Genomic DNA, 17,524 nt, shown 5'->3' with positions numbered 1-17,524 from the left:
CTATATCTGATACAATGTTGCGGTCTGGCTGGCTGAAGCCCTGCTGAGTAAAGCAGGTTTCTGGGGTTCTTTTAGCTTCTATATTCGCAACATAGTTACCTAGATTTGCAGCTGAGAGGCCGGCAAATCAGGTGGGGAACGTTGGAGTCCTCTGTCACTGAAGCAAGCAAGCCTCCCTGTTCGCATCAGCTGCCTGGCTGCCGGCCGCCATCTTGGCTACCAGTTAATTTGCATAACTCGCTGATTAGCCAATGGGAAGGGTAGCGGTCGTATGCCAATTACCATGTTTCTCTTTTATTAGTGTAGATACTTTTGTGCGATACTTTTATATGACAGGTAGCACAGTAGGTCTGTTTATGCCAGCATCACCACAAACACATGAGCAACACACTGTACTACAACATTATGATGGCTACAGCATCAGTAGGCAATAAGAATTTTTCAGCTCCATTATAATCTTATGGGACCATTGTCATATATGCAATCTGTCAATGACTGAAATATCATTATGTGGCAAATGACTGTAAATACTCTCTCTCTTAATATATATATGTGTGTATATATATATACTCATACACATACATATATATACACACATACATATGTATACACATACATATATATATTTATATTTACATTTTCCCCTATTGGTTCTGTTTCTCTGGAGAATGCTGTATAATATACTGTCTACAGATTTTTCAAAGACCATAACCACAGGTATTAATTCGCTGCTTTCTGATATGCTAAATCTATTACTTCCACTGCATTAAAGCCAAACCACTGCATCAAATCCAATCACTAGATGAAGGATATTCTTCTAAAATGAAAATGATGAGAAATGACAATAAAAGGATGAAGAAAAAGCTTTCCAACCGATATACCTAGTAGACCAACCCAACGGACATTTTTATAATGGTGGAACTTTTCAGTCGTACAATAGAATGATTTCAGGGTGAAGACCTCTTCATAAGGTATTACACTTTATTGTGAAGGCTTTGGCAAAATTTATAGAATGAAAAAGAAGAAAATATGCCAATAAAATTGGAAAAGAAGAAAAAAATAACTACCTCTTGGTTATCTTTATTTTGGTGCGCCCAGAAAATCTTATGATAAAGCGTCTCCAATGAATTGCTAGAATCAGTTCGGTCAAAACAGTGTCGATCCAACACTTCCAACGTGTGCAAAACCCGGCTAATAGTGACCCCTAGAAATGGAAAGTAAGCAAGCAGTTAAAGAGGCTAAATGAGGCCAAACAGCACAGTACAAAACTCATTATTATGGGTGCAAAAGGGATTTTAAAAAATCATTCCCAGGATAGAAGAGTTGCCAACAAAACCAAACCTGGTAAACTAGACAGCCAGGGTCTGAAGGGCATAAAGAACTTCCTCATGCCCTAACCGGTTTGGCTCAGTGGATAGAGCGTCGGCCTGCGAACTGGAGGGTCCCAGGTTCAATTCCGGTCAAGGGCATGTATCTTGGTTGCAGGCACATCCTCAGTAGGGCATGTGCAGGAGGCAGCTGATTGATGTTTCTCTCTCATCAATGTTTCTCTATCCCCCTCCCCTCCTCTCTGTAAAAAATCAAATATCTATAAAATATATTTTTTAAAAAGTAGAAGAACTTCCTCAGAATTCAATAGGTGGCTCCGTCAGAGAGCAGAGAGCATCCTTATCCAATATGTGGACAGGCGGATGAGAATCAGAAGCATGGCAGATGAAGTCCCATGTTCAAAAGCACTCCTCCGTTGTGTTCTGTACCTGCTGTTGACTCTTGGCACTTGTCAAAAGACCACCGAACTTCCACTGCACGGCCTCTCTGTTTTATCTGCTGTTCTACCTCATAAATCCTTGCCCGAACCTGAAAAATAAGCACTTCTAATTAACTTGTGCTTGGAGAGCCACAGTGGTTGTTTAAATCGTGTCATGATTTTCCACATGAACAGAGAATCCTATGGTGAACTACATACAGTATTCACTGCATTGTAGGAAGTTCAGCCTGTTTCCCCAAGAGTGCATTTTAAAATTTACAAGTGGTGATTCTATGCCAGTTTTTAATAATAAATGCTTACAAAAAAAAAAACACCTTTATAACTGAAAATATATTAGGACATCACATAGAAAGTGAAAGTTCTAAATATCATCTATAAGCCATTCTTCTACGTATGAAAGCAACCAGTCATGCTTATTAACTTAATAAGACTGCTCTGAAAAAACAGAGACATTTTTCTAAATATTAGTCACCATTCTTTGGTTCAAGTTTCTTAAGTCTTTGAACCAAATAACCCAGCACTAATAAAAACATAATAATTACTAAATATCACAGACCACTACTTTGAGAGTTGTGGAACACCACTATAATTATCGTCTGGGTGGAAGAACTCTCTGCAAGAACTGCCTGGCAAAGGGTAAGAAGAAAGGGAGCAACATGCTTCCCCACAAGGCCACCCAGAGAGAGGGGCAGAGCTGGGAATGCCACCCAAGCATGTGAGATGTTAAAACCCACCTGGCCCTCCATGCCCTGACAACTCTCAAGAATGAGAACCCCCATCAAAGTACTGCAACAGAAAGTCTACCTGCTGATTGAAGGCCGTGTTCCCGCCCGGCATGGGGAGGCTGGAGGGCGCCACCTGCAGCAGATCCAGGGGTGAGCCTGGGTTCATGCTCTTACTGTCATTTGTGGAATAATTCCACACTAAGGCACTTGGGCAACAGAGAGTGACAGTCTGGAGAGAAAGCGAGAAAATCCAGATAAAGAGAAAGAAAAGGTATAACAACAGCTTCACAGTAAAATGACACCTTATCATGACTATTACAGTTTCTTACCAGTAAGATTAAAATATCTTATCCCATTCTCATCTTTTCAAGTGATAAGACAAAACTAAGACAGAATTACCCCTTTGAAAGGGAGGAGGTATAGTATTAAGAAATTACCTAGTACAGAAAACCTAGTACAGGAAACCTAGGAAACATAAAAATAAAGTAATCATCATGGTTGGCAAATTTTTTCTATAAAAAGCCAGAGAGTAAATGTTTTGAGCTTTTTGGAACATCTATAGTTTCTCTCTCATATTCTTCTTTTTTTGTTTTAATAACTCATTGGAAACATGAAATGATTATAGCTCACAGGCTGCACTTGGCCCTCAGTTGTAGCTCGTCCACCCTGGCTGAGACCCTTACAGACTGTCTTACTCAACCAGCTTGCCCGAAGTACTTTCTATGACCACCTTACTTCTACATCACAGCAACCCCATTCCCCAACTGTGTGAAAGAGGAACGTGAGACAGAGATTAGTAACAGCCCCAAATTGAGTCCAGCACACGTGCCTGGTATTCTCCTATGTTGATCCTGCTGCCTCTAAAATGCAAAGTAAATAGTACAGCTCACATTTAATTGAACACATACTATGTGCTGAACACTATCCTGGAAGCTTTCTGTCCTCATAACCTTAACCCCATCTGGTAATAAGTAAAGCATTAAAACAGTCCATCAATCTTCAGAGGGAAGGCAGGGGAAGGTGGAGGTGGGGGGTAAGGGATCAACCAAAGAACTTGTATGCATGCATATAAGCATAACCAATGGACACAGACACTAGGGGGGTGAGGGCATGTGCTGGAGAGGTGGGGGTGGCCAATGGGGGAAAAAGGAGACATATGTAATACTATAGGTAATACTTTAAACAATAAAGATTTAAAAAAGAAGAAAGAAGAGGAGGAAGAGGAGGAGGAGGAGGAGGAGGAGGAGGAGGAGAAGAAGAACTGTTATCATCCCCCCATTCACACTTGGGAAACAGAGCCTCAAGGTCCAAGTTACCAACTGGCAGAGCAGAGCCCAAGTCAGGTCTGTCTGAATCTATCCACTGAGCCAAACCGGTTAGGGCTGTCTGAATGATTTTAAAGTATATGTCTTGACCTAACCGGTTTGGCTCAGTGGATAGAGCATCAGCCTGTGGACGCCAGGGTCCCAGGTTTTATTCCAGTCAAGGGCATGTACCTTGGTTGTGGGCACATACCCAGTAGGGAGTGTGCAGGAGGCAGCTGATCAGATGTTTCTCTCTCATCGATGTTTCTAACTATCTACCTCTCTCCCTTCCTCTCTGTAAAAAAAAACCAATAAAAGATATATTTAAAAAAATAAAAAATAAAGTATATGTCTTAACCATTCTGCTATCATGCTACTCAACAGCAAACAAAAAGAGCTGAGAGAATGAATGCAACATTTCCTTTTTCTAAAAAGTGAATAGAAAAATAAAAGTACTACCTTTGGAGGTATGGAGACATATCTGTGGAAATCAGATGGCAAACAGGAGGACCGTAAAGTCTCTGAACCCTCCAGTGCATGTCTCCCCTGGCATCTATCCCTCCCCATTTTATGCTGTCTGTGACACAGTGGGGTTCTCACCCCCTGCCCATGGCAGAGCCCTTCCCTTGCATTCTTAGTTCCAAAGCCTCCCATATCCAAGACAATGATCTATCAAATACTATTCCCAGACTCACCTCTACTAGTCTACCCTTAGCTTAGAAATACACCCGTCAAAAATAATTTTTTTAAAAAAATCTCATTCACACAGCTGCAATTTCTATCTCTTGCCTTCATAGAAACAGTTCTCAAACTAAGAGGAGCATTATTTCACCTCATTCTGCATCACCTGTCAACCTGCCTTAACCTGGCTTCTCACCCAAAATCTGACTGATCATCAAAGACACTACCATACTGTCGAAGACAAGTTCAGCCACCTTCTTACCAGACCTCCCCAATCCACTGGGCACTGCCACTACCACTACTAACTCCATTTCAAAACTTTCTGCAGTACCTAGAGAAGACATTTAACGTGGTTGTCAAGAATGTAGACTCTGGATCCAGAATTTTGGTCTGAATTCCAGCTTTGCTGCTGACCTCAGGTGTGACCTATACTACCTTTTCATCATTAGTGTTACAAAACTAACAGAGGTTACTATCAGATAGGGTGGTTCTGAGAACTACATGGCTTAATATATGATACAACTTAGAACAGTGCCTAGAACATAGAACATGCTCAGTATTCTTCTTCTCCTCATCTTTGTTTCTACAATAAATTCTCTCTCACTCTCTCTCCAGTTTGACCCAACTTTCTGGGTCATCTCTGTGAAATCCCCTCTGCCATCTCTTAACCACTCATGCCCCTTGGTCCACCTGGCCTCTCCCACCGCTAATTCTTTAGGTAACCTCGCCCCTCCCAGCCACATGCCTTGAATGATTCAAATCCACATGTGGCCGGTCATCTTGGCTCAGGAGACAGAATCGGACATGTCACAACCTCTTGAAAATACCCACTTGGAGATCCTAAGGGATAAAACAGTCCAAAATTGAACTTACCTAGACTCTTCCAAACTTACTTCTTTGCCTTGTCTCTCTCTCCCCTACTTCCTCACTCCCATAAGCTGTCCCTCTACTGTTGCTAAAACAATCTAACTAACCACACACTGTCACTTCCATGCACAAAATCCTCCAGTTATTCCCAATCATAAGGTGCACAAGGGTCTTCTATGTGCTGATCCCCAACAGATTTTATATTCCATGTTCCATTAATACCGACCTGCACACAAGAGGGCCAGCCAACCCTCTGAGCCTCTGCCCCTGCTGTGAGCTCTGCCAGGAACACTCTACCACCTTTTTTAACTCGTATTGTACGCGCCAGTCAGGACTATGTCCTCAGGAAGCTCCCCTGAATTCTAGGTGGGATCAGAAATGATCCTTCTCAACTCCCTTAGCTCACTGTGCATCCCCCTGTCAGCCGTTGTCGGAGTCTCAGAAACTGCCTGTCAGCCTGTCTTCCTGACAAAGCAGCAAACTCTACCAGAGCAGAGACTGTGTCTCCAAGGCCAGGCCTGTCCCAAAGCCCCTTAGCCAACAGTCGGACACATTAAGAGCCCAAGAAGTGTGACCTGAACACTAAGCTGGGAGCTCCTCTAGTGCGGGGCTGTACCTCATTCCTAACAGCATCAGCTCAGGGGCCAGCATGCTGGGGATGGTCCGCAGGGCACCAGCAGTGATGCTCAATGGAGCAAAGCAGGATGGATTGATTGGATTTAAAGGAAGAGAGAAAAGGCAACCACTCAGGATGTGAACTGAGGAAGCTAAAGATGCTGCATGAAGAAGCTGATCTTCCAGAGAAGTGATACAGCTGGCTTGTTCCATGGATTCCCTAAAGGGTCTTACTCACTGACTACTTAATGGCCCTCATGAAGAACAAGCACAATAACTTACTGCTAAACTAAAGCAACTGATCTTCTTTTGGCATGATTTAACATAGGGAAATAAAAACATGAAATTTCAATCTATAAATTATATGGTTGAGGAAGAAACTAGAGCTGAGATGTGAAAGCTGTTGCAATTCCCACCACAATTATCTCCTACACTGAAATCTAACATAAGTAACAAGGTCAAAGGACTTACCTGCAACATACAACTAAGTCCATAAATGAGGGGACCGTGCTGTGCACAGGACAGAAAGTCTGAGAAGGCCAGCTGCACGGGGCTCACGCCGGGGCCGGGGGGGCCGGGGCTGGGGGCCCCAATGCTCGCATTGTTTGGTCCTATCATCATGTGGGGCGAGTGGGCAGTGAGGAGGCCACTGCTATCGCTCAGCAGCAAGGCAAGACGCCGGGCACAAAAGTAGGCAAGACGACGAGACAGGTAGGCCGACTGAACAAATTCATCTGAATACTGAGGAGCACAAGGACACCAGACTCGGTCATGTCAGTGAAATAACTATCGTAATACAGAATTCTTTTTATTTAAAAAGACAAACTTCAAAGGTACCGTATAGACCAGTGCTGTCCAACAGAAACATAACACAAGCCACATATGTAATTTTAAATTTTCTAATAGCCACTGGAAAAACAAAGGTAAACTTAAAAGAATAATATATTTTATTTATCCTCATATAGGCAAATGTTATCATTTCAACATGTAATCAAACCAAGATGTATTGAGACATTATATATAACCTTTTTCTGCATTAAGTCTGAAATCTGTTGTCTATTTTGTACCGAGAACACATATCAATTTGTACTTGTCACAGTTCCAACAGTTAACTGCCACATCTGGCTGGCGGCTCCTCTACCAGGCAGCACAGGCCCAGGCACCCCCAGAGAGGACACACAGGACCAGCATGGGGCAGCCTCGGAAAGGGTACACTGGGGCCGGAAATGGGTGACTTTTCATTAGAATCTCTTTTGTATTGGACATGCATTACCTTTCCAAGGAAATTTTAATTTTTTTAAATAAATGTTACCCAGATAACCTAAATTTCAACAAATTTTAGACCAATCATTAAAATAGGAAGTTCCCACAGTGGCTCAAAACAGGTAAAATGAATATAGAAGATCCTCTGGGTCCTTAAAAAGAGATGACTTGTTTTGTTTTCACAGACATCTGTGTGAACAAGGGGACAGTATTTAAAGAGCTGTTTGCTTAGCTTGGTGATGGTAGAAATCAATGTAGTGAGAATACTTAAAAAGGGCATGTGGCTAAAACTATGAAATGGCCATTACAAATGACTGCCAGAACTGAAGCTTCGTATCACTTCATGTGTTGTAGCATCAAGATATTTTTTTTTCCTTCCATTTCAAAGGGCAATGTTTTCCTCTTCCACCTCTACTTACCTAAGCATTCTTATCAGATCATTTCCTGCCCATGAAATCAACTGGTTATGTATACTATACCTGAAGCATTAATGGTAACAGGAGTTTAAGAAGATCATCATCCATTGGTCTGATCTTTTCTAAAACATCCAAGATCCATGTCAAATATTCATGTTTTTCCAGCATTCCTTCCTTAAATGGACAAAGAAAAATTACACTAGTAATGTTAAAGTAAAACTAACTAAAATGCAAAAAGCACTGCTATTCTTATGCTTAAGCATAATTTTACTATTGTTTTTGTTGTAGTAAAACTCATTGATCATAGTCCCAATTTCAAACAAAAAGAACTAATATTACTTTGTATGGTTGCTTTGGGGGTTTGTTGCTGTTTGTGGTTTTTGGTAATCTGCTTAATTCTAAATTTAAAAAAAAAATTGATTCCTACAAGAAAGAAAACTTAAAAGACTCCCAAGGCATGTATCAAGCACCCGGCTAGATTTTGAGGTGTATGAACTCATCTTCACAGGAGGAAACCTGGCCAATGGCGATAATCATAAAGAAGCCCCCATCATACCATTATCTTGATGAGAAGTTGACAATCCCACCAGATCTAATGCCCCCTTAATAGTCTCCTCTATCCCAAAATGAAATTCAGATACTATAAGCTACCTGTAAAATATATCTTAAAAAAGATAATGGCATAACTATATTATAAAGAAATTAAAGGAATTTATAATAACATGCTGTAATGGATAAGTATTCCAACATAACTACAGTAAGAAACAGTAACACAACTACAAATTTTCAAAACGCCCCACAGGGGTGGTGCAGACCCTCAATGTAAGCATTCTACTGCCTTCACATATACATACATATAAATACACACATTATTTTATGATAGTCCCTGCACATGCATAGTAGATGTCACATTAGTTCTGTATCATGATTCACATCATGAAAGACACTTCAAGATAGAAACAAAAAGCTGCTTCCTAGGAAAGACACATATTTTTATGGTCCTTCTGGTAACAACCTTCCTAGTAGTTAATATGAACTCCAAATTTGTTCTTAGCACCTCTTACAGATCTATGTATTACCAGTGGTCCATGGCCATGGCTACCAACAAACTGTGAAAAAATGTACTGGTAAATACAGTATTTATAGGATTACAATGACACCACACTGACATGATATCAAGATATTTACTTGTCGCTAATTTCTAACTTTAAATATTGAAAGTCAAAAAGTGTTAAAGTGTTTTCTGTTAACAGAAAAACTTCAATTTAAAACTTTAAAACCAGAAAAGTGAATTTTCACTCCATAAAGAAATAAATAAAATGGAATTTTGCATTAAGGTATAAGAAATGATGAACTTAAGATTTTTAAAAATTTTAAATAAATATGATTGCCAATGATTATATAATAGTGCCTCCTCAATGTGCTTTTGTCTATGTACCCATGCCTTTATTTCTGCATGTGTATATACTAGGATCAGTTTCACATTTCAGAATGTGACTAATTAAAAATATCATGAACTTTCAAATTGTAGCATTAATATTACAATTAGATTCCAATCAGTTTACAACCCTAGGGGAAGGGGGGCTGTTGAGGAGGTAGAGGGATTGAGAAAAAAAAAGTGAGAGAAAAACCCATGAATCTGGACAACAGTGTAGTGACTGTGGGGGTTGAGGGGGATGGGTGGAGGTGGAAGAGGGCATAGAGGGAATAAATGGTGATGGAAAAAATTAAATTTAAAAAATAGTAAAATAATAATTTTTTAAAAAGACATACTGATTCCAATGTTCCTAATACATAAAGATAACCTCCCAAAGACAATAAGCTTGTTGAGAGACATGTTTTAAAAGATGCAGATTAAATCCTCAGCTCAATAAAAGTAATTGAGCACGCACTGAAGTAATCCTGTAATAAGTGGAGCTAGGATTTGTAAAGAGTTGTTTTCATTGACTGCAACCATGCCATTTCTCAAGAGGACCACGCTTTTTCCTACTTTGTGCTCTTAGGAAAAAATCACTTGCAAGTTGGAAATTATAATTAAAGTTCTAAAAAGGAAATTTAGAAGCCACACATCCTTTCTAATCCCCTTTCTCTTTGGTCAAGAGAGCAGGTAGTGAAAGTCTATGCCAGCGATACAATTTCAGCTAAATATGCACACTTCCTCCTCCTTGCCAGGAGTAAAAACTGAGGCACAGACGCCCTCTTCTGGTCCATGTGATTTACATCAACTTGTCTGGATGCCACACTGCCCTTATAGGCCCCATCAATTGCATTTTGAACTGCAGCTGAGCCCAATAAAGGTGACCTATCTCTGAAATAATGAAACTCTAAAGATCTACTAGGAGACATTAGCACAAAGATTTTTTTGAATGAACACATCGAATTTTTGCAAAAGAAAAGGTTTAAAAGGATCATACTTAATAGTGCAATTACATAGTAACAGCACTAGCAGGGCTGACATCATTAAAGCTGGAGGTCAACATGTACAAGAAGCAGCTGTCATCTCAGGGCCAAGGTGCAACCTTTACTCCAATTCAACGTGAGAAATGTCAGATGGCTTTCTCTGAATGTACTGTTCATAGAAAGATTCAATTTAACCCCCAGAAAACTAAACGATAAGGAACTTGCTCTCTTTTTAAAAGAATGCTGCGCAGTCTTGGCTGCCTGGCAAGTTACCTGGAACATGTGGAATGCCAGCTTTGCGTTGTACTCCCACTGCTTCAGGGCTTGCTCCACATCCGGGGGCACAGGGACAGTGCCATCACCTATGCTGGAAGCCATGTGGTAGAAGTCAGAAATCTTGGCCAGCTGCTCTCGAAGATACCTGGTAGATATTTGTGTCCACTCTGCATTTTAAGAAATGGTATAAGAAATGACTTTTTCACCCCTTTCTGATCATCTTAAGGATGTACTTATAAAACAAACATCTATGACATAAAAGTGGCTTTTGCACGTCCAAGCGCTTAGGAAGGCATGCCCACCCCAAAGCCTATAAATAATGCCCATTAGTGCCATGGCACCCTCCACAGCAGCAGGGATCCAGCCAGCTCTCTCCTGTGCCTCTGCGACTCCTTATCCAGGAGAAGATATCTGCACTCAAATTAGATGCATCAGGGGCTCTTCCATGTTAAACATTTAGCACAACAAAAACATGAAGGGCACAAGCAGGAAACAAAACTTCAGAGGCAAGCCCTTTGAGAAATTTCAAGTCTCCACCAAAAGAATTCAAAATCCCCAAGTGTATGTTTTTCAGGGTCCAAGTCAAGTGTCAAACATGCCTAGTTAAGATCTGCTCTGTTTTTGTCAATCTGTGAGAGGCAGCATTCACATGTGCTGGCCATGGCAGCATTCCAAGCGGCAATGCCACAGACTGCCAGGGACACAAGAGCAGCGGCCTCTCAGACAACCCTGTGGACCTGCAATGACTGCACCCTCCTCAGAATGCAATCAGCAAGAGTGGTGAGCAACAAAGGTAGGAAACCGCAAAGGAAATAGAAAACATGGCGTAAAAAAATCACTGAAATTATTCAAAAATGTCTGCCACAGGGGCACAAATTAAATCAGTGTGTTGCCTCTGGCAATCACAGGGGATGAGATGCCAACCTGAGCCCATTCTGTGTGTAAAAATGTAATGATTGCATGCTCACAGTCAAATTTCCCCAAGGATTAGCCAAGTAGCATCTCAGAAGAAACCATCCTACTGAAACATTTTCACTCAACGCTGTTTTCCCATTACTTTGGCAATAGGTTCTCCTACCTTCTTTTAAAGGAAGCTATTTTGACAAGAGTAGATACTAAACATCTTGTCAGTCATTGAGAGTTTTGTTTTTCCTTTTTGAATACTATTAAACTTACTTGATAATAGTACCCAGAGATAACTACTATTAAGTTGTAGTCTAAACCACTTATTCTAATTGTGTCTAATTTAAAATTGAAATTCAAATTCAGGTGCTAAACTCCAATAATAAGCCAACACAAAAGGATGAAGAGATACTAGGTCAACACTTGCCACTGATAACAGATACTATCATTAAAATGAATCTACTGGAGCCCTAGCTGGTTTGGCTCAGTAGATAGAGCATCAGCCTGTGGACTGAAGGGTCCCAGGTTCAATTCCGATCAAGGGCACATGCCCGGGTTGCAGGCTTGATCCCCAGTGGGGGCATGCAGGAGGAAGCCAATCAATGATTCTCTCTCATCATTGATGTTTCTATCTCTCTCTCCCCTCTCCCTTTCTCTCTGAAATCAATATATATATTTAAAATGAATCCACTGAAATTAAAAACAAAGACTGATTTACCAATGCTGTCATCTTCTGGTGGCCCTGATATGGATTAACAGTCTCATGCCACTCATTTGTTCAACAAAGTAAAATGCCAACCATCCAATGGATGGGTGGAGCTTAGCTACAATAAACAAAAACAAAAATTACTAGGACCAAAATCCCAGCTTTTGTGTGCTACACCTTACTATTAGCTCATCCTCAGTATCTACTATTCTCAATATCCCCACAGAATATTTTAGCCTCAAGAGTTAAAAATAACACACATTCACACACCCCAACTTTAAAAAGTTTAAAAAAAAAAGAAATACATGGTCACTACAGAAAATGTATGAAAACAAAAAGGATCTGTAATCCCACTGAAACCAAAATGAGGGGTCTGAGTTTGTTGTCTCACGAAATCGAAGAATGATGTAGCAGACAAAAATGAGTAATGGAACCAAAGTTTATTGAGAGCACCCAAGATAATTAAAGTCTATTAATCCATGTGCAGAGTCCCACATGGCCATAAGCAGCGTGGGCTTAGGGATGTGCTCCCCTGCCACAGGAACTCAGGAACCCATTGTGTGCCAGAGAGAGGAGAGAGGACAAGAGGAAGCACGATTTTTACTCTAGGGCAGTGATGGCGAACCTTTTGAGCTCAGCGTGTCAGCATTTTGAAAGGACATCTCCCATCTTCTGGGAGAAAGCCACAGGAATGTTAGGAACCCATTGCAGGCCGGAGAGAGAGGGTGAGGAAGCTGCACTTTTTCATATAGGGGCAGGGTATTGCCATGCCAGCTCCTGATAGGTCCTTTCAAATAATTCTGCCTTAGTAACATCCTTGGGATTGGTCTGTATGCCTCACAGCCTTGTGATTAGTTATTTGCAAGCTACCTGTCTTAGCAATGTTCATATATTTTAAACCTCGCTTTTCTCATGTGTGCCTTTCTTTACCTGCCCAATTGGGATGCTTAGTAACTCTGCCTAGTTGGGTATCCCATTTCTACTTCCTCTCCCCCACCCCTCCGAACCATGGTCCCCATCCCTGTCTACATAGCTTCCCTCTGTCTCCTCACCAGCACGCATAATCATTAAATATTCTAACATGCAACCTTAGGTCTTTACGTGTGCTTGAACATTTATGTAAACACATGTGTGGCTAATAAAGGCTTGCTGACTATACCGCTCCACAATCTCCTCCTATTGGGATTCACATGGACTTTAAATGCAGCCCTCTTAATAGTGCGCTTTAATTGTAACTGTAGTCCACTAACAGTAAGTGATCATGGCAAGCAGACAGATTCAGGGGTCTGGACATAAGACAGCCTAGAGTGGACTGGTATAAAATATTGGACTGCCCACAAAATTTTCATTAGAAATTGAAAACAGAAAACAGCAGCCTTGAGTGGAAAACCACCACAAGAGGGCTTTGACCCAATGCCAGTGCCTTCAGCCCCACTGCCAGATTCTGACTGGGCCCAGTTTCAGGTAGTAAAAGAAAATAGGAATGGATCAAGATCACAGGGAAGATGGGGGCAGGGTGGGATTCAAAGGGAAAAAGCTACAGAACGTGACCAAAAGGGCTACTCTGAAAATGGAGCAGTCCTACATTCTAGCCAGCTTGGGGTGTGTGGCCACACTTGTAGCTCCTGGAAATGCAGTAGAAACTAAGGTCCGTGAGCCAGATTGTTAGAAAGTTTATGAGCATGAGCGTTACTGAGAGGGCTCAGGACTGAATACAGTGCCCAGACCTTTCGACAGTGCTCTCTCTAGCATCCAAGAATCCTACAGCCACTGCACCTCTCTGTCCATGCCTAACCCCCAAGCAGAGGGCTTCTAGAGGCCACACAGTTCACTACCACCTTATAGACCCAGGCACTGCAGGCATCCCCAGGGTCACACAGCTGGCCCAGGACACAAACAGGCGTGAGTTGCCCACTCTGGTACATGAAATCACATAAAACGATAACCACATATGGGGAGAACAGAGGTGTGGCAGGGCGGCGCGCAGTGCAGCAAGGCTCCTGGTGAAGGTGTCCTGCAGCACAGCAACAGAGCCCACAGGCAGCCAGCCGTAGGGGCAGAGTGATCTTGGGAACAGATGGCCCTGAATCCCAATCCCAGCTCTGCCATTCAGCCATGCGACCTGGAGCAGCAGGTCTAACCTCTGCTGAGTCTCACCTTCTTCATCCTACAACAGGATCAATAATATATGTATATCAGAGTGACTATAAGGGTGAGTTACTCAGCCCCATGCACAGGATGCAGAAAATGATCAATAATTGGTAGCTTTGATCATCACCATCAGGATGAAAAGTTTTTAGAAAAAAAAAACTAACGGCGAAGCGGTCACTATCAGGACACACCTGCTGCCAATGTCAGTCCCTGCCTCGGCCTCACAGAGCTACCAATGCCTAACACCTGCTCCACAGGCAGACTTACAGAATCAATGTCAGCTCCCTGGTTCCAAACCCTTCGCTGATCAGCAACCCATCGTGAATGAAGGATAAACTCCTTAGCTAGGAATTGGAATCACTTCAAACACTACCCACCACCTAGCATTTCATACTCCACCAGCCCAAACTGCTCTAACTCTCATGCCTCTGAAGCAATCTCTACCAACAATCCTTCTCTACTTACCTGTGTTCATGCATGAGAATTTTCCAGGGCCCAATTCAAATGTCACATCTAACACATAACCTTCTCTAGTCTCTGGACACCACCCTACCATCTAGCGGGGGTCTCCCTCTCTTCTCTAACCGATATCTTAGAATCCCCTCCATCTCTCTCTTTCATCCCCATAAAATTCTGCCATACATAGTCAACCATCAAGTATTGACTTGAATCAATGCACCCCAAGGTTCTCTCAAAATGACTACTAAATCAAGTTCCTTCCCAATCATTCTGACTCTCCAATCTTCATACAAACATCTTTGCTTTCTAGTTTAAATTCATCACTACATACCTTGAAGGTTTTGCATACCACTATAGGGAAAATGCCAAATTCCCTCTCTGGTGCACTGTTTATTATAACCAACTTAAGTAGAAGCACCTGCTAACCAATGTGCTCCAAACGCCCATGCAAATATGAAACTTTCAATTATATTTTAATAAACTTACAATAAATGTATGTATTTTGTGAAGGTTCATTTTCCTGGCTGGATTCTTTCCTGTTTCCAAAGCCAGTGGGAACCCACTATGTGAAATAAATACAATGCTGATGACTTTTTTAAAACGCCCACCAAGTCTAGAGACTAACACATACATCTATCTGTAAGGTGATCCAGTGCTATGCCAAGGACACAGGAGAAGCCTATACCCAACAGCCACCAGGGAAAATTCTTCCTGAGACCGTACCATTACAACAAAAGGATCTTGCCTCTCCACAGGGAGGACAGCCTGCTTCTCGAAACTGCAGGATGTAGAGGGTTTAACCAGCCTGACTTTGGTGCAGACTGAATGGAGGAAAAAACTTTCAGTAGGTGTAACATGCCCCACACTCTATTTCTAAAAACTCAGTAAGAATAACTGAAGGATTTTCTACCATTTTTCTCATGCCTTTTGTTGTTAAAATGCTTTCTTTATCAAAGGATACCATCAACAAAGGGGAAAGGCAATCCACTAATTGAAAGAAAATACTTGCAAATCATACATCTAATAAGGGACTCAGATCTATAATATATAATGAACTATTGCAACTCAATAATAAAAAGACAGCCCATTTTTAAATGGGCAAAGAATTTTAATAGACATTTCTCCAAAGAATATACACGGCTGGCCAATAAACAAATACAAAGATGTTCAACATCAGCCACCAGGGACATGAAAGTCAAAGCCACACTGCCCAGCTGGTTGAGTATCGACCTATGAACCAGGAGGTCATGGTTTGGTTCCTGGTCAGGGCATATGCCCAGGTTGCAGGCTCGACCCCCAGTGTGGGACATGCAGGAGGCAGCCAATAAATGATTCTCTCTCATCATAGATGTTTCTATCTCTTTCTCCCTCCCCTTCCTCTGAAATGAATAAAAAATATATATTAGGGAGAAACCAAGGTGGCGGCATAGGTAAACACTGGAAATTGCTGCCTCACACAACCACTTCAAAAATACAACTAAAAGACGGAACGGACATCATCCAGAACCACAGGAAGGCTGGCTGAGTGGAAATTCTACAACTAGAAGGAAAGAGAAAAGCATACCGAGACTCAGAGAAGGCGCAGTGCGGAAGTAAAATACTAAGGGGCGGAGGTGCATGCGGAGCGGGCTGGCGGCTGAGGGCGTGGTTGTTGGTTTCAATCGGGAGGGAATCTCAGGCTTTGAGCTCCAGTTCTGGGCGAGTCTCTAGGGACCCAGACTCATACGGGAGAGGCGGGACTGTCTGGCATCGATCGGAACTCAAAGGGAGCTTTCTCTCCGAGGGGCTTGCAACAATTACCGGGACATTGAGAAGCAGAGTCTCTGAGGGCAGGACTGAGAGCAGCCATAACTGCTAGCGCCGCCCTGCTGATCCCATGGGACCCGCCCTGCCCAAGCCCTGAAGGGAGGCTTTTGCTGGATAGCCTCAGGCAAAGGCTAGATTAGCACTTCCCTAGAGATCCAGGAGCCAGGAAGCCCAGAGGTCAGAGTGGGACTATCGAGACACAGTAGCTCTACATAATACATAGAAACAAACACAGGGAAACAGCCAAAATGCAGAGACAAAGAAACATGTCACAGATGAAAGAACAGAAGAAATCTCCAGAAAAAGAACTAAATGAAATGGAAGCAAGCAAACTACTAGATACAGAGTTCAAAACAATAGTCATAAGGATGCTCAAGGAACTTAATGCGAGCTTGAAGGATCTTAGTGAGAATGTCAAGGAACCTGGTGAGAATTTCAAGGATTTCAGAACATCAAAGGACCAGTCAGAAATGAAGGCTACACTAGCTTAAATGAAGAATAATTTACAGGGAATCAACAGTAGAGACACAAAGAATCAAATCAGTGATTTGGAAATATGAGGAAGCAAAAAACACCTAATCAGAAGAGCAAAAAGAATCCAAAAATAGAAGGTAGTGTAAGGAGCCTCTGGGACAACTTCAAGCACACCAATATTCACATTATGGGGGTGTTGGAAGAAGAAGAGAGAGAGCAAGATATTGAAAACCGTACCGAGCCGGGCCTGCCGGGAAATGCGGGCGCGTTTTCTCTCGGCTCCGCCACCAGCCGGGGCTCGGGCCCGTGCCCGGGCCCCCGGGACATGGCCTCCCCAAGTGCGCAGGGCGACGTCCCCACCTCCAGTCACTGGGACGACGGCGCGGAGACGGCAGTCTTTAACGCCAAAAGGAAAAAGAAAGTGGCAAAGATATACCAGGCTCTGAACAGTGATCCCACTGATGTGGCTGCCCTTAGACGCATGGCTATTAGCGAGGGAGGGCTCCTAACTGATGAGATGAGACGAAAAGTGTGGCCCAAGCTCCTCAATGTCAACATCAATGACCCACCTCCTATATCAGGGAAAAACCTACGACAGATGAGCAAGGACTACCAACAAGTGCTGCTGGATGTCAGGCGGTCCCTACGGCGGTTTCCTCCTGGCATGCCAAAAGAACAGAGAGAAGGGCTCCAGGAAGAAAAGATAGACA

At 42.4% G+C, this 17,524-nt stretch overlaps 1 protein-coding gene across 2 annotated transcripts in view; it reads right to left on the bottom strand.

The window, feature by feature from the left end:
- Positions 1-17,524, bottom strand: part of MED12L (mediator complex subunit 12 like) — a 398,615-nt gene that overhangs the window by 291,335 nt on the left and 89,756 nt on the right. For both annotated transcript variants that reach the window (XM_006758962.2, XM_006758963.2), the window contains exons 5-10: positions 10,313-10,482; positions 7,703-7,813; positions 6,432-6,701; positions 2,573-2,722; positions 1,758-1,857; positions 1,068-1,204 (exon numbers count right to left, since the gene is read on the bottom strand). In XM_006758962.2, the coding sequence (XP_006759025.1) occupies positions 1,068-1,204; positions 1,758-1,857; positions 2,573-2,722; positions 6,432-6,701; positions 7,703-7,813; positions 10,313-10,482 (938 nt within the window). The remainder of the gene's footprint in view (positions 1-1,067; positions 1,205-1,757; positions 1,858-2,572; positions 2,723-6,431; positions 6,702-7,702; positions 7,814-10,312; positions 10,483-17,524) is intronic.

The sequence above is a fragment of the Myotis davidii genome, unplaced genomic scaffold (assembly GCF_000327345.1).
Source record: "Myotis davidii unplaced genomic scaffold, ASM32734v1 scaffold316, whole genome shotgun sequence".
Classification (NCBI taxonomy): domain Eukaryota; kingdom Metazoa; phylum Chordata; class Mammalia; order Chiroptera; family Vespertilionidae; genus Myotis; species Myotis davidii.
Note: the sequence above shows the minus strand (reverse complement) of the source record. Positions and strands in the feature narration are given on the sequence as shown.